At 38.5% G+C, this 26,517-nt stretch overlaps 1 protein-coding gene across 1 annotated transcript in view; it reads left to right on the forward strand.

Moving 5' to 3' along the window:
• HPSE2 (heparanase 2 (inactive)) overlaps positions 1–26,517 on the forward strand; it is a 746,397-nt gene that overhangs the window by 506,756 nt on the left and 213,124 nt on the right. The window contains exon 7 of the mRNA XM_036736909.1: positions 12,897–12,990. Coding sequence (XP_036592804.1) covers positions 12,897–12,990 — 94 coding nt within the window. The remainder of the gene's footprint in view (positions 1–12,896; positions 12,991–26,517) is intronic.

Below are 26,517 nucleotides of genomic sequence, written 5' to 3' on the forward strand. Positions count from 1 at the left end.
GTTCCTAGCTAGTGCTGAAAGGGACTGTAGATATTATCTAGTCCAATTCCCTCATTTTATCGATTCCAAAATGGGAATCCGAAGCGGTTGAATAGCTTACCTGAGGCATGCAAGTAGTGAGCATTGCAGCTGCTTTGTATGTAACCTGAATGCAAGTGGTCCAGCTAGTCTCCTCTCCTCTCAGGTAAGAATCTGTGCAGCTTTGCACTTACATTGTCATTAGCTTTAAAAAGAAAATTTCCTGTTAGAAGCCTGTTTGAAAAGTGAGCTTGACCTTTTCTCCTATCTGTGGCCAAGGGCCGTGTGAAAAGGAAGAACAGGGCTTGTGATAGACTGTTTATTTTGAAAACAAAATAAATATATTGACAGTTAATGCTAAGAACACATTCCACCAATGAAACTTCTCCCCTCTTCAGATCCACATCAAGGTCTTCCCTTTGGCAAAACCAGAACCTGTGTCTAGAGTTCACAGTCATATGACCTTAGAACTGAGAAAGACTTTAAGATATCATGTAGTACAACTCCCCTATTTTTACAGAGGAGGAACATAAGGTCCAGGGGTCACACATTTTGATCTTCACAACAATATTATGAGGAAAGAAAGGTATTTTTTGTTGTTGTTTAGCTATTTCAGTAGGGTCCAACTGTTTGTGACCCCATTTGGGGTATTCATGGCAAAGAAACTGGAGTGGTTTGCCATTTCCTTCTCTAGCTCATTTGACAAATGAGGAAACTGAGGCAAACAGAGTTAAATGACTTGCCTATGATTTGAACTCAGGAAGAAGAGTCTTCCTGACTCCAGGCCTGGAACTCTGTCCACTGCACCACCTAACTGCCCCAAGAACGATGATCTCCCTTCAGTAAGACAGCCCACATTACATCTATGTTCACCCATTCTTTGTGACTCTTTCCATGTGAAGGGACTTATCCAGAGTCATAAAGGAAGAGCATGACAGAGCAGGGTCCAAGGTAGATCTCTGAATGCCCATTCTGGTAGTTTCCCTTTCAGAATTAGCATTTGCAAATAAAAATGGGATGAAATTATGCATGTAGAACTTGGCACCATTTACAGAGGTGCAAAAAACTGCCCAATGCAAATGAACAAAATATTCCCAGATCTCGTGCAACTCTGCATTCAAGCTGTCATCAGGTTTAAAAAGGAAAATTTCCGTCAGAATTCTGTGCTGAGAATTACTCCCTGGTTGGCTCCCCCAGGCTCATTAACACATCTCCATTCCTTTCCTCCCACGTGCTCCTATTTTTTACGCCTCACCAGCTCCTTCTTCTTTCTTCATTTAAACAAATAAACCAACAAATAGAAATAGCAGCCAAAAAGGAAACTGAGAGCAGACAGAACAGCTTAGTTCTAATGAGGCTACAACCAAATCATTATTGAGTTGAATATATACGCCCTTCCCCTTTTTCTTAGCTTGGTTCCTACCTCATGAGGACTCACTGAAGTTGACCACACCTGAGTCTTTGTCTCAATCTCATTCTCTCTCTCTCTCTCTCTCTCTCTCTCTCCATATATATATATATATATATATACATACATACATATGTGTGTGTATACATATATCATGGGTTTTCCTCTTTCCTTTTTAGAAATTGTTTCACAATAATTAGGGGGGAAGGGAAAGGAATAAACATTTATCAAGCTCCTACTATATACCATGCACTGTGCTAAATGCTGAGAGGAGATTTACTTTTTCCAAACCCTATTTCCATTTCACTGGGGTCTTTATGGACTGGGGAGAAGGAAGAATAGACCAGAATAATTGAATCTCAGGGTTTTGAAAAATGCATCACTGCTTGGTATAATAGTATAGCTCACAGAAAAGGAAATGTAGCTCATCTTCTCTGGAGCTATAATATCAAGTAATTGAGAGGAGCAGTGACCTAAGGCAGTGTTCTCCAACCCTGGTTCATGGTAGATTTGTACTGGTTTAAAAATGTTGACTACCAAATGTCCTAGCATAACACCTATAAAACTGACTCTTCTTCTTCCTCTTCTTTATCCCTTTCAATCTTCCTGCAACCTCTTTCTCCCACTACTGCCTTCTGGTGCTCTCCTGAGAGTCAGGGAGCACCACTGAAAAGGGTAGAATGGTCCATCATAGAGAAATTAAAGTATTGCATTACTGCATAGTCTAGGCAGCATTGTGCCAAAGTATTGCATTAATTCATAACCTAGACAGCTGGGTGGCCCAGCACACAGAGCTCCACAACTGGAGTCAGGAAGACCTGAGCTCAAATCTCAACTGCATGTAAGTCACTGAACCTGTTTGCCTCAGTTTCCTCATCCTAAAAATGTGATGGATCCAGTGGTCCTTAAATACTTATCCAGATCTAAATCTATGATCACTATGATCCCCATAGATTGTGTTGAGAAACACTGATCCATGACCCACATGGGGATTTGGGACCAGCTGCTAGCTATTAATCTAGCTAGAGCAGGGGAAGATCTCCAAGTTGCCTTTTGTCACTGAGAGTTCTATTTCTTTCACTCATGATGGGGTGGTATGAAGAGCAGGCTGGCAGCCAGATCTCTTGGCTCTAATCATGGTTCTTCCTGCTATTAGTTGACACATCCTTTGGAAAATCACTTGACTTCTTGGGAATCATCTGTGAACTAGAGAGTTGACCTATATGCTCTCTAAACTTAGACTTTCCATTTATGACAACTCTATGACTGTTAAGACCCCTGTCAGCATCCTTTTTTTCCCTTTTAGGAATCTTGACTTCTTATAGGTACCCAATGCTTTCATACTAGTGAGGAAAAAGATGATTCCCCTCAACTACACCTAAATCCCAATTAGAATGAACAATGAATCCCCCAGTCTTCAAATTTTCACTGCATATTGGGCCACTAGGTGGTACAGTGGATAAAATGTTCATGACTTCAAATCTGGCCTCAGACACTTTCTAGCTGTGCGACCCTCAGTTTGCCTCAGTTTCCTCATCTAGAAAATGAACTGGAGAATAAAATGGCAAACCACTCCAGTATCTTTGCCAAGAAAACCCGAATGGGGTCATGAAGAGTCAGACACAACTGAAAAACAACCAATTATCATACTTTCCATATAATTCTAATTTAATATAATGCAAAATTAAATAATGTGACCACTTAATAGGATTTATTATTCTCACTAATCAGGACCTATTTATAGTTTCTCCATAACTTCTCCTAGAAGTCTTTATACTTTAAAAGATTTTGATATGATGGAAAAAATGAATACAAGTCTAGGAAATGGGAGAGCTGGGTTCTAGTCTTGATTTTAGCATGAGCTACCCTCTAGGCATGTGATCTTGGACAAGTAAAGGCACCTTTCTGGACTTGTTTTCTCATCTTTAAGATGAATAGATTGGAATAATGACTTTATTCCTAATGATGATGATGATGATGGCGAGAACAACGATGACGAAGATGAGGATGATGATGATAAGTAGGGTGGTTTTTGTGGATAGAGGCCTGGTCTCAGAGTCAGAAAGACCTGGTTTCAGATCCCTCCTTTGACTCATACTTGTGCCCTGTGCCTCATACTCATCACTTAACCTCTTACATCTAAGTCAGTTCTCTAAGACCACAAGCTGTGGAACAGTTACTGCTCCACATTGGTAGAGAGAGTTTGTTACACCAACAAAGACACTGGTCCAGACATGATATGAGAGTGAGGACGTTTAGTTCATTTTAGCTTATTTGCATGTGTAACAGTCTGGGTCTGGGATTTTATGGCCTGACTGGAGAGGACAATGTATAATATAAAGGAATACTAATAGTAATTATAATTATCATAATATATGTAATACATATTATAATATAATGTAAATATATAAAGGAAAAGTATAATATAGTAATAATAGTAAATAAAGGAAAGTAATAGTCAAGTCTCAAGAACTTGGGTAGGAGAGAGTTCTAGCAGGAGCACCGTCTAATAGTTTTTCAGTTGTACTGTACAGGCAGCCCCTCCTCAACCACAGTACAAAGTCAGGAGAATCAGTCAAGCTGGGCTTGTGTCCCAGCTCCGCAGTACTCTAGTCAAGTCAGTCCTCTCTGATCCTCAGTTCCCCTCTCTGTAAATGGTCAGACAGATGATCTCTAAGGTTTCCAGCTGCAAGAGTCTATTAAAAAATCTATAAGTACCTATTGCTGTCCAACCTGGTGACTTGAAATAAAACCCCGGCCTTTTCTCTTCCTCATTTGTGAAAGTGGAGAAAGCGACACCTGCCTCCAATCTTTTCAGAAGAACTCTTTAAGACTTTGTAGAAAATAATGGAGCACTTAGTGATCTTTTCAGAAAGATGCTCTGTAAATGTCAGTGACCACGACCATATTAATTGCTTAACCCAAACTGACTCTTGGCTGCTATGGAACTTCCAAAGGCCAATTTCAGCCTTAGGAAAACATAGAAGTGTCTAACATATGCTCTCAAGGGGAAATCCTTTCAAAATAGGCCAGAGGTTAATGGTTTTGTGATCCTACCTTGCCCTGCTTTTCATAAAGAAAAAACATCTGAGTTGACAGGAATGGAAAATGCACTGGATAAAGGAGAATGGGGCTCCATAGATTTTCTTCAGCTCCGAACAGGGTAAAGGCTTCATTTGAGAGGAAGAAAAACAATGCAGAGAAGAGTAATAAAAGGAGTCTTTTCTGGGAAATCACAGTATTCTGGTGGCTAAATATAGTCTTTGTGAAGTCTGAAAGTCCTTTGCTTTCCATGTTTTCTCTTCCTTTTTGGTCATCGGACCTCTACCAGGGCTATCTAAAGCAAGAGAAAATGCTCACACTTTTCTTTCCCTCTTTTCCATTATACAAAATGGCAACATGGGCCAGGTGACCTTTCTTTTCCATCATATAGTGTGGCATGTAAAGTACATTATGATTAGGAGCGCCAAAATAATTAAAATTAAGTAATATCTCAGCTATCTTCATTATAGGAGACTCTGCAAAGAGCACTAGTCTAAGCATAAGAAGATGTGCCTTCATCTAAGTCATTAATAAAAATGTTGACCAGCACAGGGCTGTTTTACTTTTGCCTTTAAGTGCTTAAATAAATGCATCTGATTTGACTGATTGAATGATAGATCCTTGAGTTTCTCTCCTATGGATTTCTCCACTTTGACATCAGTCTATTAATGGCCAGGCTTTGGATCTGTTCATTCAATGAGTTCCAAATTCATTGAACTGTATTTTCATTTAGCATGCTTCTCTCCATCTTATCCAGAAAGTTAGCATGAGTTGTTATTGTTAAGTCATTTTTTAGTAATGTCCAACTCTCCATGACCCCATTTTCTTGGCAGAGATACTGGAGTGGTTTGCCATTTCCCTTTCCAGTTCATTTTACAGATGAGAAAACTGAGGCAGACAGAGTTAAGTGACTTGCCCAGGGTCTCACAGCTAGTAAGTGGCTGAGGCCAGATTTGAACTCAGGAAGATGAGTCTTCCTGACTCCAGCACTCTATCTACTCCACCATCTAGCTTCCCCAAAGAGCATTTGACTTTGTCAAATATTTACTGAAGTCTGGGTCAAATATATGACATCCCCCCAGGTGACCTCCCCCAAACCACAAGCCTAGTCAGCCTGCCAGAAAATGAAATGACATTAATCTTCCATGACCTCCACAGTACAGTAGAAAGGGCACCAACTCTGGAGTCAGAAGGCTTGGGTTCAAAAACTACGTCTGGTGTTGATACCTACGTGAGCAAATCACTTAACTTTCTTGGCCCTCAGTTTCCTCATGTGTAAAATAAAGGGGCTGGTGAAAGGACTCCACATCCCAGCTCCACATCTGTGATCCTATGTGATCTTTGTGATCACCACTTCTTTCTGAGATGGTCACTGCTCAGACGTTTAATAATACATTCTAGCATTTTGTGAGCAAAATCCAGCTCATCTCTACCAGTGGTTTAGAGTCCAGGGGTGGGGAATCTGTGGCCTCAAAGCCACATATGGTCTTCTAAGTACTTGGGTGCTGCCTTCTGACTGAGTCCAAATTTTACAGAAAAATCCTTTTAGTAAGGGGATTTGTTCTGTGAAGTATGGATTTAGTCAAAGGGCCACACTTGAGGACCTAGAGGCCTTGAGGCTGTAGGTTCTCCACCCCTGGAACTTTAGTCATTGCATTTGTCAGTTCTTTCAGTGTCCAGGCCCAGAGCCCGGCCGACTTAAACTCATCAGCAGCTCCAAGGTGTTCTCTTATCTCTTTACTTTTATTGGATTTCGGTTTCCTATTTTCCCTTTTTTGTTCTGTACTAATTCAAAGATAATTCTCCATAAGAGAAAAAACAGAAGCTAAATTTAAGTTGAATAGTTCTACATTCTCTTTGTCATCTGATATTATCATTCCTTCTATCCCAAGCAAAGGCTCTGTTCCTTTCTTCTTTTATCTTTTCTGAGTATCGAGACACACTCATGACCGTTTTTGTTCATCCCTGGCATCAGCTCATTCTGAACTTTAGTTCTCTGGTCATTTTTCTTATAGAACTGTGCTATGTTTTTCTATGGATTCTCCTTCACCTGCCCCTACCGTTATTTTCTGTATCTTTTTTTTTAAAAAATCAAAGTTTTATACTATAGAATATTTAATGAAATAGAGATAGATACACCAGAAGATAAAATTTTGATTACTTGAAATTGAAAAGATTCTTCACAAACAAAACACATCAAGGATAATAGGGAAAGCTGTTAAATGGGGAACATATTTACATCAAATTTCTCAATAAGAGTTTGGTATAGGACAACTAATAGAAATATTCAACCAAGAATCATTCCCAATGGGTAGTTGGTTAAAATGAACACACGATTCTCAAATGGATTATGAAGCATTAACAACAATATGAAAGAAAGTTCTAAATCACTAATAAGAGGACTTCAAATCAGAGCAATCCTGACATTTATCCTCATACCCAGAAAATTGGCAAAGATGATAAAAGACTGGAATAATTAATATGTTGAAGGGATCGTGGAAAGAAAGCAACCTGAATGCATTATTGGTTGAGCTATAAATTGCTCAGATAGCAATTTGAAAATGGGCAAAAATTTGCCAGAATATCCATACCCTTTGATGGAGAGATTCCACTGCTAAGCATATGTTCCAAGAAATTCATTGCTAAAAGGAAATATAAGTCAATATAAGTGGCAGACCATGAAGCTCATACCCTACCAGTGACAGAAGCAACACTATTTTTTTAAAAAGATTTTTAAAAGTGTATACCACATATGACAAACTATTTGTAGCACCATTCTTTGCAGTAACAAAGAACTGGAAACAAAGTAGATGCCCTTTGGGGAATGGCTAATAAAAATTTCGTACATGAATGTAATGGAATATTACTGCACTGTAAGCAACAATGAATATGATGAAAAGAAGCACAGAAAGACACAAACTGATGCAAAATGAAGTAAGCAAAGCCAAGAAAACTATATATACAGTGACTATAACAATATAAATGGAAATAATAAAAATGACAAAACAATTGAAATTAATGTTGGGAAATTACAAAGAACAAACTTGGCCCCAAATAAGAGATGAGAAGAGACTCTCCCACCTCACCCCCACTACTGTGCAGACTGTGAGGGGAGTCCACGGGTGTGAAACATTGCAGACTTTTATGGTTTGAGTTTTGGAGTTTTTTTGGCTGATTCCCCCTCTTTCCCCCTCTTTTTCTTTTTAAAACTTTTATATGGGATGGATCTCTGGAAGAAAGATGGGAAAGGAATAAAGGAGAAATAAAGGCTACGTAAAGACAAAATATATCAATAAATATATTTTTAAAATAATTGTGCTATAGTACAGTGATGCCATAAGAAGCAAATGAGATACATAGAGCTGCTTGTTTTTGCACTTGAGACCCCCACTGTGTGCTGTGCTTTTAGTTCTTGTGACTAGTTTTAGAAGTTTTACATTTCTTCCCCCACTACCACTTAATCCTTAAATGAGAAAAAAAAATGGCAGCCACCTCTTCGTTCAGACAACTTACTTCCCCCTTCTAATTTGATGCTTCTGCCATGACCAGCAGCTGTAGTTCTGAATCTTGTAATGTTTGCAAATTTAAAGAAGGTTGCTTTTTTTGGTTTTGTTTTCTCTCCTTTAATCTTGTATAACAGATTCGGGCAATAGAGATCCACTTACTTATTGGGTTATTCACTATTCTCACTTCTTGGGGGAGAGGTCAGGTATGGTTGATATCGCCTATCTAATCTCAAAGAAGTTCCCCACAAAGTGCTGTAGTGTTTTCCTTACAGTAAACATAAAAGATCATTGTTTTGCAAGCTTTTCTGACTCAGGTTGAAATCTTGGCAGGGATCCTTCATTTTTAAAAATTTCCTTGTGTTCTGTGAGACCCAACTGAGGCAAGGGGACGAGTGGAAAGACAAGTTATATTCCTGTAACCACTTTGCAAGACATTTAGTTTTTCCTTTCATATGGACATAAAAATAAAACCTAAATATCTTAACTAACTCTAGTAGAAGCCTTTGCTAATTACTAGAGGAAAAAGCATACCAGATGTCTGACATGGAGCAATTTCAGGTATTGTCCTATTATATTGAAAGGTTACCCATGTCCTTACCCAAGGTATTGCTGGTGCTGACAACTATGCATTCTTCCCCTGGGGATAATGTTCAGGCTGGTTTTGCTGCCAGAAAAGAACATTAGCACATAATTCTTCTGCTGCTTCCCTTCACTTACTCCACCTCCCATTTCAACAATAAAATGTGTTAAAGGAAAAAAAAAAAAACCAGGGGCCACATTGGCATATCATGGTACATAAAGCACATTAGTAACAATAAATAGAACATAAATCCCTCGGACAGGTACTTGTTAAACACTGGATTTTATATAACACCTCAGTGCTCAGAAAAAAAATGTAGTAATATTTATAATTGATGGATGAGTCCTCGGACTTATTACTATAGCATGAATTTTAATGCGATAGTTATCAGGTGATGTCATTCATGTCCCCACAAAAGCATCTCTCTCTCTCTTGAACGTCCCCAACTTTAATTGCACCTTCATGTATTTGTCTTTCAACAGGCATTCATTAAGTACCTACTATGTGTCAGGTGCACATGAGTACTGAAGACTTGTTTCAGTGGGCTGGGAGACATGGAAATCGCTTTTTTTTTAAAAAAGGATCTTTTTTCTTTAATATTTTTAGTCTTTACATCATATTTCTTTCCAAATGTATTTCTCTGCCCCTCTCTACCCAACAAGTTATCCTTGTTTAAATAAAAAGGAAAAAAATAAATCAACAAAACTAATGAACATATCAACTACATCTAACTATATATGTAATATTCTGTATCTAGAGTCACCCCCTTCTGTGATGAAGATAAGGAAGGAAAGCGCTTTGGGGTACTGAAACTTTATACTCAAAGTCATAGACTGTCAGAACTAGAATTAGGGAGAAAACTCATAGAATTTAGCAATTCAATAGTTATCAAAATTTCAAGAGATCTTCTAGTCCAAGGGTTTTTAATCTGGGGTCTATGAACTTCTTCTTGTATTTACATTTTGATAACTGTTTCAATATAATTGGTTTCTTTCATAGTCTATGTGTGTTGTTTTTATGCATTTAAAAACATTATTCTGAAAAGAGGTCTCTGGGCATCACTGGATTGCCAGAGGAGTCTGGGACACACACAAAAGGTTTGGAACTCTTGGACTAGTACAATCTCATTTTGCAGTCCAGTAAATGGAGGCTTTCTCTGAACTGGCATTCATTCTCTTTGAGTGTTTTGTTTACTAGAGAGAAGGGAGATAATCATATTTTAAAGAAGGTAGAATAGAGAAACAAAGCTGTCACAAAGTAATACTGAGGGAGAATGGTAAGGAATATTGCTTCCTGTTATAAGCCCAAGGTAGGCAACTTAGGGGGAGGGGCTAGCACTCATTTATAAACCTTTGTAGGGACTCTTCGGTATTCTACTATGTTTGGATTAGAGGTGTCTGAGTAGATTTTATAGGTCTCACATAGTTCTAATAATTATCGTCTTGCTGAGGTTTCTCCGCCTTTGGTGAGAAAGGCCCCAGTTTTATGGAATATCTGCCTTCCTCTAACAGGCTGAGTGTTATAATTCTTAGCAGACTGTCCCCTCCTCCCCACAGAGCAGGAGGCGACAAAGTATGCGGAAATTCCTGAACATTGGGAAGTCAGCTTTAATGCAATTACCTGAAATAAAAGAAGGGGTCAGATAATAAGGGGCAAAGGTTTTTCCTTTAAAATAAAGGGAGGGGTAAATAAAACCAGCTGCCCTGTGAAACAGCCAACTCTCCTCATTAAATATTTTAAAAGGCTAATGAGCACAAGTGGCTAATTACGGTGAAATCCAGAGATGGAACCCAGAGGACCCAACTTCCTGATCAGATCTCAGCTGGCAGGAAAGCTAGGGAGGTAGAGTCCTTTCGTATGCTAAAAGAACTTCACTTACTGAGCTGGAAAGCAGATGGATTGGAAGATTCCGATATTGTGGTCCATGTCATATCTGGTGTAATGTAAAGAAACTCATAGTCAGAGACCTTGAGTCCAAATGCCCACCTTGATGTTTACTACCTACGTGACCTTGGATAAATCATTTAATTGATGTCACCCTCTCTTTTCTCATCTGCAAAGTGAAACGGAACCTCTGAGGTCCCTTTCAACTCTATGAACACATGTCACTGTGTGGCAGATTGGGAGACCTGTCAGAGACAGAGGTGAATAGTGGGGATGTTATTGGAGGAGTGGAATGGTCAATTTTACAAGTTAAAATGCCAATTAATGGGGGAAAAGAAAAAAGTTGAATGTGTAACTAAGTCATGGTCCAAGATTCAGGTTTCATACATCCTTAGCTACCTTGCTAGGTGTGTGCTATTTAGTACCTAACTTCCTTTAAAAAATATAATTTCCTATAGTAAGAAATTAAACAGCTACTCACACAGCACTAGTGTTTTAAGTTTATAAAATTTCAATTGTTTCATAAAGGCAGTTTCTACACATAAGGTGACAAAAACCATAAAAACTTCTTTTTTCCCTTCCATTATCAAGAATTTATTTTTTCTCTTTCTCTCCTCCCCTCCCATCCCTTGGGGGAGAAGGAAAAAAAAAGAAATGCAAAACACTTGTAACAAATAAACAATAGTGTGACAAAATAAATAGCCACATTGGCCATGTCCAAAAATATGGGTCTCTTTCTGCATATTAGTTCTTTACCTCTTTCTCATGAGGTGGTCAGCATATTTCATCACTGATACTCTAGAATCATAATTAATCATTGCATTCAGTCCTTCAGAATTGTTTGTTTTTACAATATTGATGTTACAGTATAAACTGTTTTCCTGGTTCTGCTCACCTCACTCTGTATTAGTCTTCCCAGTTTTCTCCTCCTTTTCCTCCTCCTCTTCCTCCTTCTTCTTCTCCTTTCTTCTTCTCTTTCTCCCCCTTCTTCCTTTTTTTTTGAGACAGAGTCTTCCTCTCTTTCCTAAACTGGAAGTGAAGTGGCAACTTACATGTAACTTTTTGACAGAGTTCCAAATTGCTTTTAAGAATGGCCGGATCAGTTCACATTCTCTTTTTCCAAAACTTCTCCAACATTTGTCATTTTCCTTTTTTGTTAACTTTGTCAATATGATGTTGAATCTCAGAGTTTTTTAATTTTCAATTTTTTTAATTATTGGTGATTTGGAGAGTTTTTTTTTTCATTTGGCTACCAGTAACCTGGACGGGTTTTTTTTTGTTTTTTTTTTTTTGTTTTTTTGCCTTGAGATCTGCCTGTTCGTATCCTTTGACCTTTTATCAATTAGGGAGTAGCTCTTATTCTTATATATTTGAATCAAACTCTTATGTGACTTATACTTGTATGATCCCACTGCTGATTAGCATAGAAGCTTTGACCTGCCCCATTTCCAAACCAGGCTGATTTGATTCTCCTTAGGCAACCTAGTGGCCCCCAGATCTTGGGCGCTCACCATATTGGTGCCAGATATAGTTCAAACACGCAATTAAATTAGCCTACATTAGCTAAGACCACCTAAGCTCAAGAGATATGTCAGCCTCCATTTGTCCACTATCAGAGATTATAGGCAGGTACCACCATGCCCAATTCTTTCTTCATTTCTTATAGCATGAAAGTATTCCATTATATTCATATACCATACTTTTTGTCCAGTTCTTTTGTTATATATGTATATTTGTGCACATTTTAATCTATATTTATCTATCTACATAGATATAAATATGTATAGATGATAGATAGATAGATAGATAGATAGATAGATAGATAGATAGATAGATATACACATAGTACCTTTTCCTCTTTGATCTCCTTGGTGTATAATTGTAATAGAGGTATCACTGGGTTAAAGGGCATGAACAGTTAAGTAGTTTGGGAAGCAGCATTCAAAATTGCTTTTAAAATGATTAGAATCTAGAAAGCCACATTAGGAAAAAAGCATTTTTGGGATTTTTCTACACATCTCTTCATATTTTAAATTACTTTTAGTGATCAGGAAAAAATTAAACGCAAGTTCTCCCTACTCCAATTTAAAACTCTATTATGAAGCACTTCTTTGGGATAATTTTGTGTAAAAGAATTGCATTGCTTGAAACTAGTCTCCATTGTCTAATTTTTATTATGACATTTTAAGCAGCTTCTGTATAATTCCATATATTTTATGGACTAGGGTTGAAAAATTACTATACTAGGCCAGGTTGGAAATAGAAATAGAGAAGATTAAAAACTGTATGATTTTTTTTTAGAAAAGTCTCAGAGGCGAAAGTTTAGTTAGAATGTAAGAGATCCCTTGGAATAGAACATTAGGTTTTCTTAGCCAAAACAAATGATCATGAACTAGGGAAAAAATATTTGTGGTAACCTGTGCTAGATTTTACCTAATTCTCCTTTTTTCCATTCTAGTTATTACATTGATGGCCGAGTGGTCAAGGTGATGGACTTCCTGAAAACCCGTCTTTTGGACACACTCTCTGACCAGATTAGGAAAATTCAGAAAGTGAGTAAAAGGTATACTGGAATAAAGATAAGTGAACCTCAGGGTGAGGCATGGAAAAGGGGTCACAGTGTTACATCTACATCAGGGGCAGGACAGGGTGAGACCGGAAGGAGCCCTAGCACAGTCTTCATGGGGAAATTGGCTTTGAAAAAGACTCCTGTCAGAAACCCATGTGTGGCATTTTGGGTTGGGGGCGGGGGATCTGTTGTTATGTCAGCGTTTGAGTTGCCCAAAGTTAATGTTATTAACAAACCTACCTCAACGAATAAACAGATGGATGGCATCCATTTCTACAATGGAGTCTTTTGGCCAAATTGTGGTTTGAAAGATGTACTCCATTCATTCATTCATTCATTCAGCAGACATTTATTAAGGATCTACTGTGTGTAGAATACTGTGCTAGACTCTTAGGGAGGTACAAAGTTTAACTAAAGCATGGTCCCTGCCCTCTTGGTTCTTAAAATAAATAGGTAGATAAATCACAAACACAGTAACAATAACACACTATTAATTGAAACCACATTAGAGTTACAAAATAAGGCCTGAAGGTCTGGAGTCCGAAGAAAGAAGTTGTTGCCTCAGAGTTTTGTCTTGGTATTGCCTCCATGTCAGTCTTTGAATAAGAAAAATATAAGATAATAAATTTGCCCAAAGGGAGAAGAAAAAAAACCTAGTGGAAGCTGTGTGTCATGTCACTGTAGTGAACGTAGTACTGGCCTTGGAGTGAGAAGACTTGGGGATGATTCAAGCCCCTGGCACATGCAGGATGACCTTGGACCACTTGAATCTTGAATTCTTCATCTATAAAATAGGAAAAGTAGCACTTGCACAGTTTACTTCCTGGGTATAAATGAATGTTGTAAATGAAAATAATTTCTAATTAAAAATAGATATTTTATTGAATGTTATTATGAGTTATATTGTCATGCTATATCCTTTTTTTTCTTAAGCCATAATAGTGTATGCCTGCAGTATATCTGTGAAGCTACTATTTGGGGCTCTTTCAACTTTGGGAGCAGAATTCAACAGAAAACTGATTCTGTCCTGGGAAATAGACCTCTAAATTTGGTATATAGGGTACTTTCTTTGAGTAGCTAGGTGGCACAAAACGTAAGCCCAATTCACTCTGAAGCTCATAGATTGGACCACAATAGGTCCCTGCCCAAGCTCCACTTAATGGCAGTATTCTGGGCCCTCGTGCCTTGGAGTGAATGTCAATGGTAATTGTTTCTCTTTGGCACAGCAACCCTGAGGGTCTTCCCCTCCCAGCTTGATTTTTTTTAAACTTTTTTTCTAATTAAAGTAACTATCCCTTGGTGCACTTCTTAAAGAGGCCTATTCACTGCATGGGTGTTACCTCACTCTGAGTGAGTACATGAAAAGGCCCGAGCTTAAAAGGGTCAGGGTCTCCCATTGCATCCCGGGCCATCTTCAGTCATCCTGATGAATATCAGGTCACTGGATCCAGATGGCTCTGGAGGAGAAAGTGAAGCTGGTGACCTTGCACAGCTCTCCTCCACTCAAATCAAAGTCAACTACAAGTCATGTCATCATTTCCCTGATGTCATGGTCCTCTTCAAAAATGGAGGTCCAACACAGCAACGACAAACACACAAGGTGGCACAGTGGATAGAGTGCCAGACCTGGAGGGAGAAAGATTTATCACCCTGAGTTCAAATCTGGCCTCAGACACTTAGTAGCTGTGTGACCCTGGGCAAGTCACTTGATCCTGTTTGCCTAAGTTCCTTATCTGTACAATGAGCTGAAGAAGGAAATGGCAAACCACTCCGCTATCTTTTCCAACAAAACCCTAAACTGGGTCATGAAGAGTTGAAAACCACTGAACAACAATAACTACCTTCTTAAGCAAATTAAATGATTAGTTGGGAAAATAGAACTTTATAATTTGCATATAATTAACTGTGAAAGGAGATTCCATTTAGAGCAAGAGTATGAAAGAATCTAATATCTAGATTCATGAAGTGCCCAATGTTACTAATGCTATTCATAGTTTATGCTGATCAGCAGGACAGGGATTTTTCCTACTGCATGTAAACACAGGACTGTTTTCTGAATATCTGATAAAAGATCCATGTAGAGTCCCATTCCATAAACTTCTTCAATTTCATTCTATAATTAAGTGTCTACTGTGTGCCAGGCATTCTGGGTGCCCAAACAGAAACAAAAAAAAACAGTCTTTCCTCTCTAGAGTTTTATATTCGACTAGAGGGTATCTGTAAATATAAGGTAAGTAAATAAAAGATCCTTTTAAAAAATTAACATTTTTATTTGAAGTTTTCAAATTCTATCCCTCCCTCCCTCTTTACCCCTCTCTTCTCCTTGAGACAGTAAGCAATCAGATATAGGTTATACATGTGTGATTATGTAAAACATTTCTACATTAGTCATTTTGTACAAAAAGACTCAAATAAAAGAAACAAAATGAAGGAAAGAAAGAGACAAATAGCATGCTTCAGTGTATACTCTTTAATATCACTTCTTTCTCTGGAGGCAGATAGAATACTTCATCATCAGTCCTTTGGGATTATCTTGGATCATTGTATTGCTGAGGATAGCAAAGTCATTCACAATTCTTCATCAAACAATATTGTTGTTACTGTGTATAACGTTCTCCTGGTTCTATTCCTTTCACTACGCATCAATTCATGTACATTTTCCCCCATTTTTCTGAAATCATCTTGCTTGTCATTTCTTACAGAACAATAATATTCTATTACAATCATATACCTGATGGGCATTCCTTTGATTTCCAATTCTTAGCCACCACAAAAAGAGCAGCTATGAATATTTTTGTACAAATAGGTCCTTTTCCCTTTTGTTGGATATTTTTTGTATATAGACCTACCACTGGTATTGCTGGATCAAAGGATATGCACAGTTCTATAACTCTTTGGGCGTAGTTCCTAACTACTCTCCAGAATGGTTGGATCAGTTTGCAAATCCACCAACAGTGCTTTAGTATCCGTGTTTCCCCACATCCCTTCCAACATCTAACCCTTTCCTTTTTTGTCATATTAGACACTCTGATAGGTGTGAGGTGGTACCTCAGAGTTGTTTTAATTTGCATTTCTCTGATCAATAGTGATTTAGAGCATTTTTTCATATGACTATAGATGGCTTTGATTCCTTTGTCTGGAAACTGCCTCTTCATATCCTTTGATTATTTATCAATTTGGGAATGACATATTTTTTTCTAAATTTGACACCATTTTCTATATATTTGAGAAATGAGGCCTTTATCAGAAATCCTTGTTGCAAATTTTTTTTGCAGCTTTTTGCTTTCCTTATCATTTTGGTTGTATTGGTTTTGTTTGTAAAAAAAACTTTTTCATTTTATATAATCAAAATTATCTATTTTACATTTCGTAATGCTCTCTGTATCTTCTTTGGTCCTAAATTCTTCCCTTATCCATAAATCTGACAGATAAACTATTCCATGCTCTCTTAATTTGCTTATGGTATCACCCTTTATGTGTAAATCATGTACCCCAATTTGACCTTATCTTGGTACGTGGTGTGAAATGTTGGTATATCCCTAGTTTCTGCCATACTATTTTCCACTTTTTCCAGCAGTTTTTGTCAAATGACAAGTTTTTGTTCCAAAAGCTTGGATCTTTGGGTTTATCATATATTACATCAGGACTTCTCAAACTTTTTACACTTGAGACCCTTTTGTGCATTTCAGCAGCATTCGTTGGCATTGCGTGGCCTGAGAGCATGCCCAGTTCACAGTGCTCATGCTTTATGTTTAGAACCAAGGCTGCAGTGAAGTTACAGATTCAACATGGGCAAGTGCTGCAGGAAAAACCGGGGGCTCATTACACATTTGATTTTTAATTAATTTTTGGTCGTTGGGCATTCAGAAACCCTTTACTGTTGCCAAATTATTTGTGACCTCATGTGTGGTCACAACCCATAGTTTAAGAAGTGCTGTGCTAGATTACTTTGATTATTTACTACTATGTAATTTTTGCCTAATCTAGTCCACGGATCTTAGTTTCTTAGCATTTCTTACTTAGTATTTGATGGTTTTGATAATCACCACTTTATAATACAGTTTGACATCTGGTACGGCTAGACCACCTTCTTTCACATTTTTTTTTCTTTGATTCCCTTGATATCCTTGAACTTTTGTTCTTCCAGATGAATTTTGTTAATATTTTTTCTACCTCTGTAAAATAATTTTTTGATAGTTTGATTGGCATGACACTGAAAAAATAGATTAATTTAGGTAGAATTGCCATTTTTATTATATTAGCATGGACTACCCATGAGTAATTAATATTTTTCCAGTTGTTTAGATCCAGTTGTTATTTGTGTGGAGAGTGTTTTGTAGCTGTATTCACATAGTTTCTGTGTTTGTCTTGGCAGGTAGACTCCCAAGTATTTTATATTGTCTATAACTATTTTAAATGGAATTTCTCTTTCTATCTCTTGCTGCCAGACTTTGTTGGTAATATGTAGAAATACTGATGATATATATGGGTTTATTTTGTATCCTGCAACTTTGCTAAAGTTGTTAATAATTTCAAGTAACTTTTTAGTTGATTCTCTAGGATTTTCTAAGTATAACATTGTATTATCTGCAAAGGGTGATAGTTTTGTTTTCTCATTGCCACTTCTAATTCCTTTGACTTCTTTTTCCTCTCTTACTGCAATAGCTAACATTTCTTGTAGAATATTAAATAATAGAGTTAATAATGGGCATCCTTGTTTCACCCCTGATTATGGAAGGCTCCTCACTTATCCCCATTATAGATAATGCTTGCTGATGGTTTTAGATAAATATTACTTGTCATTTTAATATAAACTCCATTTATTCCTTTAGTATTTTTAATAGGAATGAGTGTTGTATTTTGTCAGACTTTTTTCTACATTTATTGAGATTATCGTATGATTTCTTGTGGTTTTGTTATTGATATGGTTAATTATGGTAATAGATTTCCTAATATTGGACCAACCTTGCATTCCTGGTATAAATCCATTCACATTTATAGCTGTGATAACCAACTGTATATTTCCCTCCATGCTATTTTTCACTTGTCTATCCCTCCTCTCTCTTACCCTCCATTTTCCCTCCTCACGATTGTTTTTACTTCTGACCACTGCCTTCCCCAATCTACCCTTTTATCTGTGCCCCCATACCCCTTCTATTATCTCCATCCCTTTTTACTTCCTCATAGGGTAAGATAGATTTCTGTATCCAACTGAGTGTGTGTATTATTACATCTTTGAGCCAATTTTGATGAGAATAAGGTTTAAGCTTTGTCTGCCACCCCTCCCCCCATCTTCCCCTCCATTATAATAGCCCTTTCTTGCCTCTTTCATGTAGGATAATTTACCCCATTCAGTCTCCCCCACCCCTTCTTCTTCCAGTGCAATTTTCTTTCTTACTCCTTTATTTTTTGGGGGGGGGATATCATCCCATCAAAGTCATCTTATATCCACACCCTCTATCTACATGTACTCCAATTTTTATAGTAATAAAGTTAAAAGTTATAAATATTACCTTGCCATATAGGAATATATATAGTTTAACCTTATTAAATTTCTTATTTTTCTCTTTCTTGTTTCTTTCTTATCTTTTTATGTTTCCCTTGAGCAGGGATGGGGAACCTGTAGCCTTGAGGCCACATGTGGCCCTCTAGGTCCTCAGGTGTGGCCCTTAGGCCCTTAGCCCTTCAGGCTGTAGGTTCCCCATCCCTGCCCTTGAGTCTTGTATTTGGAGGTCAGATTTTTTTATTCAGCTCTGGTATTATGATTAAAAATTCTAAATACTATTCAGTTTTGCTGGGTAGGTGATTCTTGGTTGTAATCCTAACTCCTTTGCCTCCTGGTGTATCATATTCCAAGTCCTTCAGTTCTTTAATGTGGAAGCTGCCAAATCCTGTGTAATCCTGACTGTAGCTTCAGGATATTTGAATTGTTTCTTTTTGGCTGCTTGAAGTACTTTCTCCTTGATCTGTGAGCTCTAGAATTTGGCTATGATATTCCTGGGATTTTTCATTTTGGGATCCCTTTCAGGTGATAATTGGTGGATTTTTTCAACTTCTATTTTGCCGTCCAGTTCTAATATATCAGGGTCAGTTTTCTTTGATAATTTCTTGAAAGATGTTGTCCAGGCTTTTTTTTATCATGGCTTCAGGTAGTCCAATAATTCTTTGATCTCCTGGATCTAATTTGTAGGTCATTTTTTTCTAATAAGAAATTTCATATTTTCTATTTTTTAACTTTTTAAATTTTGTTTTATTGTATCTTGATGTCTCATAGAGTCACTAGTTTGCATTTGTTCAATTCTAAATTTTTAAGGAATTATTTTCTTCAGTGAGCTTTTCTGCTTCCATTTCCACTTGGCCAATTCTATTTTTTAGGGAGTTCTTTTAGGGAATTATTTTCCTCTGTAAATTTTAAAATATCTTTTCCCATACTATTGACTCTTTTTTCATGATTATCTTTCACTACTCTAATTTCTTTTCCCAATTTTACTTCTTCTCTAATTTGCTTTTTAAAATTGTTTTTAAGCTCTTGCAGGAATTCTTTTTGGGCGTGAGACCAAATTACATTTTTCTCTGAGGCTTCACATGCAGCCATTTTGACGCTGTTATCCTCTTCTAAATTTATGCTTTAATCCTCGCTTTCACCATAATAACTTTATATAGTCAAGCTCTTATTTTGGTTTTTTGCTCATTTTTTCTGTCTATTTTTGGGGAGGACTTATTGTTTATATGTGAGAGTTGGCCTCTGGTCCTGCATGGTCCCAAGGTTTTTGGCTGGGGTTCTGAGTCTTACTGCTGGCTTTCACTGGGCTTCAATGCTTAGCTGCTTGCTTTCTCTGGAGGGTAGGCTTCCTTTCTGGCTTGTGAGGGGGGGTGACGCCTCCTCATTGGCCTCCCTTGGTTGTGGGTTTTAGCTGCTGGCCTGCTCCATGGGTGAGGCTTTTTTCCTGGGTTGCTATGGTAACACTCTTTCTGGTGGCTGGCCCTGGAGTAGAGATCTTGTTGCTTGTCTGCCCCAGGCGTGGGGCACTGCTCTGGCTTGCTATGGAAACAGAGTCTTTCTGCTGGTAGGCTCCAGGGGTGGGGCTTCACTATTGGTCAGCAGTGGGATCAAGGTCTCACTGGTATCTTATGCTGGAAGTGGGGTTGCTGATATGGTGCCTTGCTATGCTGCACAAACTGCTGGCTAGCCTAGGGGGCTGCTGGTTTGCAGGAGGGTGGATTGTCCCAGGCTTGGAGCCTTGCTGCAGATCCCCTGCTGTGAGCTTGGCTGCTGCTGCTGCTCTTGGACCTCACTCCCCTCCCACCCCAGTGAGAGAGACCTTTCCTGATGGGCTGGTCAGCTGCTTCTCTGCTCTTAGATCAATTCTGAGGTGGGTCTTTAGTTATTTGGAGGAGAATTCGGGATGGCTTCAGGGGGTTCCTTCCTCATTCCACTGGTACCAGAAGTCTCCAAAAATCATTTCAAATTTAACACTAACATAGGGGGGATAAGGAAAGATGATATCTTGAGAAAACATAGTTTTTGTCCCATAGTGGATGTTAAATAAATGCTTGTCAATTGATTTATCAAAATGGAGGTGAAAAGGGTATGTATTTCAAGCATGGGAAGTAACCTGTGAGTCTATACAGAGGCCTGGAGACAGGAGGTGGAATGGCCAGTTGGGCAGTTGGAATGACTTGTAGAGTGTTGTAAAGAGGAGTGTGAGTCTGGAGAGGTAGGCAGGAACCAACCTGTGAAAGGTTTTCAGTGGCAGGGTAAGACTTTTGTAGTTTATCCTAGAGGTTAATAGAGGGAACCAGCAGAGATTTTTGAAAGCAGAGGTGTATGGTCAGACCTAAACTTTATGAAGATAATTTTGAATGTCCCCTCCAATGTAGTGAGCACTTGAATAAGCTCAAAGACTGGGAAATACCGGGACGCACTAGTTTTAGAAGACAGCAGTCAGCAGTAGGCCATCACATAACTATGTTACCCAGCACAATACTCAAAAAACATGGAGTTTTACCAAATATCTTCTGCTCTATTTGTAAAACCTAGTTGTAGAACTTTCTCCAGAGTCACCTTGCATTAACTCTCACAGAATTTAGCCAACTATAACATGGACAGACGTCTCTTAATGTAGCTTTAGCAACTTCACAGAAGCGCCATTTCCATTGACGGATTTGACCGAGGGATGAAACCACAGACTTTATGAGGACAATTTTTATTCAGATGCTACTTTATTGAAAACTGATCTGGCTCATCCTCGGTTAGTTCTCATAAAATGTCTTATCCTCCTATTTGATGGATATGGTCCTCTCACATTTTTGTTCATAGGGCTGTCACCTATGACTATTTCAAAGAGGAATCTTTAACATTAATTATTCAAGATACTCAAAATGATTCATAACATGAGAGAAAGGAAAGAGCACTGACTCTGTTGTCAGAAGTCCTGTATTTCAATGCCACCTCTGACACGATTTGTGTGACCTTGAAAAGGTTGCATGTTGTCTCTAGTATGTCCAAGAAGTCTTTGTCTTCCATGTCGACATCTGGAACATGAGGGAGTTATATCTAGATCTCTTCAACTCCAGAACTATTATCTTATGATATGACTCCCCTTTACTTGTTCTCTGTTCCAGTCAGATGAGCCTTCTAGCTCTTCCCCTCACATATTTTACCTCCTACCTCCACGTCTTTGTCTAGGTCATCCCCCATTGCCAGAATCCTCCTCCAATCTTACTTATAGAATTTCTAGCTTCCTTCAAAGCACAATACAATGACCGTGAGTCATTTTTCCATGAGTCCTTTTCTGATTTTCCTTCACCCCAATTATCAGTGTTCTGTCACTCTTGAAATTACATTGTACATATTCTCTTTTTACTTATATGGGTTCAGAATATCACAGAATTTTAGAAGTGAAAGAGATCTCAGCAGCCATCTAATTCAATTTATATCCGAAAAGAAATCTTTTTTATAAATCACCTGACAAGCGATCATCAGTCTCTGCCTGAAGACCTCCAGGGAATGTATCTTTAGGATATCTGTCCAAGGAACTTGTTTATTTTAAAGGTGAACACTAAAATAAAGGGCATACTTTTTATTCAAACTAAAGAAACTAAAACTTCACTATGATTAAACAAAAATTCTAACTAAACTTTACTAAAAATACAGACTTGGCAAAGAGCTTCTTTCAATCAAACCCTTCCCCTTTCCTTAAAATACTGATTTGCTTTTTCAACTTTATCTTTTTGGCTCAAAACATTTTCCAGTAGTCCTGCCACGAAGGCCCTTACTGGAATTTAAAGAATTGGTCACCAGAGAATCAGGGTTTTTTTCAAATTTGTAATTTAAACTGTTTTGCCTTTTGTACCAATCAGTGGCCCAAAGCTATGTACTAAGACTGAGCTATGTGGAAAACAAACTGACTGAAAAGTCAAAGGGAAAGAAAAGGTCTATTTTTTAGTGTCTTTTTTTTTCCTGGCCTGGCTATAGCCTATGGGAATCACGAGGCAAGAGCAAGTACCTCCTTTGGGACAGTAAAGAGGAGGACACACAGCCTAGCTAGGCTCCCCCAAGCAGAAGCACCTTTGGAATAGGGAAGCAGCACCACAGAGAAAATGGGGAGGAGGGCCCTGGATTCTAGGCACCTGGAGTTACCTAGTGCACCCCTTCCTTTCTCCCACACCAGAGCTTCAAAGAAATGGCAGAGGGGAAATGGGAGAAGGAAGCAGGAGTAGTAGCAGTAGAAGATGTAACCAGCAGGAGCCCCCCTAAAAATTAGGGAAAGGATGTTCCAAGATGGCAAGGGGTTGGCTAGCACATTAGGGTATGCCCAGGCACTCCTCACATAGGGTGTGTGCAGGATGAAAGTCCTATGTAACCCATTTCACTTTTGGACAAGTATCTACCCAGTAGAATATAATGTCAGTAAAAGCAAAAACTGTTTCATTGTTGTCTTTTTATCAGAGCTTAATAAATGTTTCTTAAATGTTATGTGTTTTTTAAAAAAAAAAATCATTAAGTGTTTTCCTTAGAAGGAAAACCTCAAAGAAATGTTTGATGGATTGTAAGTAACTAACTAATCAACACCAAGTATTTAAACATGTGTGTATCTATTTTATCCAAAGTCTTCCCTGTAAATTACACGTGGAGACAACCAAAGCCACGGTTACTATTGAGATTTTGCCACAAATAAAGGTGCTTCTTAATTGATCAACCACTAGAACAATTCCATAGATGGCAATGGCCTCAATTCCCCTCTGAATCTGAGTTATAGAGCTAGAACATGATCATATTGCAAATCTGGAAAGTTTGCCCTCCCCCACATAAAAAAGAATTCCCTTAAATTTTTTTTTAATTTCCATTTGCTATACCCTTCCTCCCACCCCACAGCCTAGTAGCTCTAATCTGGGCAGAATTTAGACTGTTCTCCATTATAGCACATGCCCACGGGCCTGTAATCAAGTCCTTTAAAAAAAAAACTGAGTTTCCCATGAGAACTATCAATTGGATCTGCTCAATTGGACTCCCATCAATTAGAGCCCTCGTCCATGTGAACATAATCCAATTCTTAAAGAAACTACAAGTTTCCCATGAGAACAGCCTGTCAAAATGATGCTGTGTCCTGCTACAGAACTAGAAATTTGGATTTATAAATACCATAGACAGCTTCAACTCTCTTCCCTCTCCACTGACTCACCAGCCATTTCCCAAACAGTCACATGCTTAGATCTAAACACTAGGCAGACACAGACAGGCTGGTGATGCTTCATACTACAAATTTTCCCAGATGATATGAAGTGCTATGAAGTCATGGCAGTTGATCACTGATGCCTGGTCAGTCTTTTCTAAGTTCACACAACTCTTTCTGGTGGTCTATTTCCAAACAATACCTGCTGGCAGGATTAAAGGCAGAAAGTACTCAACTCCCTAGCCCAGAACAAATGTGTTCTGGATGTCAAAACTTACATGAGATTTTTTTTTTTTAATGCAATTTATTTATTTAACATATTTGGTTTTCAGCATTGATTTTCACAACAGTTTGAATTACAAATTTTCTCCCCATTTCTGCCCTCCCCCCCCACTCCAAGATGGCGTATATTCTGGTTGCCCTGTTCCCCAGTCAGCCCTCCCCTCTATCACCCCCCTCCCCTCTCATCCCCTTTTCCCTTCCTTTCTTGTAGGGCAAGATAAATTTCTACGCCTCATTGCCTGTGTATCTTATTTTTTAGTTGCATACAAAAAGTTTTTTTTTGTTTTTGAACATCTGATTTTAAAACTTTGAGTTCCAAATTCCCTTCCCTCTTCCCTTCCCACCCACCCTCCCTAAGAAGTTGAGCAATTCAACCTAGGCCACACATGTATTATTATGTATAACCCTTCCACAATATTCATGTTGTGAAAGGCTAACTACATTTTGCTCCTTCCCAACCCATCCCGCTTTATTGAATTTTCTTCCTTGACCCTGTCCCCTTTCCAAAGTGTTTGTTTTGATTATCTCCACCCCCATCTGCCCTCCACTCCATCATCCCCCTGCCTTTTATTTTTTTTTTATCTTCCTCCCTCTTCTTTCCTGTGGGGTAAGATACCCAACTGAGTATGTATGGTATTCCCCCTCAGGCCAAATCTGATGAGAGCAAGGTTCACTCATTCCCCCCTCACCTGCCCACTCCCCTCCTCTCCTAGAACTGCTTCCTCTTGCCACCTTTATGGGAGATAATCCACCCCATTCTATCTCTCCCTATCTCCCTCTCTCAGTAAGTTACTCTCTCATCCCTTAATTTCATTTTATTTCTTTTAGCTATCTTCCCTTCATCCTCAACTCACCCTGTGTCTGCTCTCTTTCTTTTACATATATATATATATACACATACATACACATACATACATATACACATAGATACATGCATACATACACATTCACTTATATATATACATAAACATATATATATGCATATATATATGCATATTCCCTTCAACTACCCTAATACTGAGGTCTCATGAATCATACTCATCATCTTTCCATGTAGGAATGTAAATAAAACAGTTCAACTTTAGTAAGTCCCTTGCAATTTCCGTTTCTTGATTACCTTTTCATGCTTCTCTTGATTCTTGTGTTTGAAAGTCAAATTTTCTATTCAGTTCTGGTCTTTTCACTGAGAAAGCTTGAAAGTCCTCCATTTTATTGAAAGTCCATATTTTGCCTTGGAACATGATACTCAGTTTTGCTGGGTAGGTGATTCTAGGTTTTAATCCTAGCTCCATTGACGTCCGGAATATCGCATTCCAAGCCCTTCGATCTCTTAATGTAGAAGCTGCCAGGTCTTGGGTTATTCTGATTGGGTTTCCACAATATTCAAATTGTTTCTTTCTGGCTGCTTGCAGTATTTTCTCCTTGATCTGGGAGCTCTGGAATTTGGCAACAATATTCCTAGGAGATTTCTTTTTAGGATCTATTTGCGGAGGCGATCAATGGATTCTTTCAATTTCTATTTTGCCCTGTGGCTCTAGAATATCAGGGCAGTTCTCCTTGATAATTTCCTGAAAGATGGTATCTAGGCTCTTTTTTTGCTCATGGCTTTCAGGTAGTCCAATAATTTTTAAATTATCTCTCCTGGATCTATTTTCCAGGTCAGTGGTTTTTCCAAGGAGATATTTCACATTGTCTTCCATTTTTTCATTCCTCTGGTTCTGTTTTATAATATCCTGATTTCTCATAAAGTCACTAGCTTCCACTTGCTCCAATCTAATTTTTAAAGTAGTATTTTCTTCAGTGGTCTTTTGGACCTCCTTTTCCATTTGGCTAATTCTGCCTTTCAAGGAATTCTTCTCCTCATTGGCTTTTTGGAGCTCTTTTGCCATTTGAGTTAGTCTATTTTGTAAGGTGTTGTTTTCTTCAGTGTATTTTTCAGTATTTTTTTGGGTCTCCTTTAGCAAGTCATTGACTTGTTTTTCATGGTTTTCTCGCATCCTTCTTATTTCTCTTCCCAATTTTTCCTCTACTTCTCTAACTTGCTTTTCCAAATCCTTTTTGAGTTCTTCTATGGTCTGGGGCCAGTTCATGTTTTTCTTGGAGGCTTTGGTTGTAGGCTCTATGACTTTGCTGTCTTCTTTAGGCTGTATGTTTTGGTCTTCTTTGTCCCCAAAGAAAGAATCCAAAGTCTGAGACTGAATCTGGGCGCGTTTTCGCGTCCTGGCCATATTCCCAACCAACTAACTTGACCCTTGAGTTTTTCAGTGGGGTATGACTGCTTGTAGATTACAGAGTTCTATGTTCTACGTTTGGGGGGGAGGTGCCAGCTCTGTCAGAGCCGCACTCCTCCTTCCCCAAGGCCCCCCAGTCCAGACTGGGCTCAGATCTTCGGCAGGCTGTGCACCCCTGCTGTGATCCGCCACTTAATTCCCCCCACCAGGTGGGCCTGGAGCCGGAAGTAACAACAGCTGTAGCTGCCCCACCTCCGCTGCCCCCGGGGCTGGAAGCCGAACCGCGAACTCCTTCCACTCCCGCAGCTTTTCCCACTAACC

Source organism: Trichosurus vulpecula, chromosome 8 (genome assembly GCF_011100635.1).
Source record: "Trichosurus vulpecula isolate mTriVul1 chromosome 8, mTriVul1.pri, whole genome shotgun sequence".
In the NCBI taxonomy this organism is placed as follows: Eukaryota; Metazoa; Chordata; class Mammalia; order Diprotodontia; family Phalangeridae; genus Trichosurus; species Trichosurus vulpecula.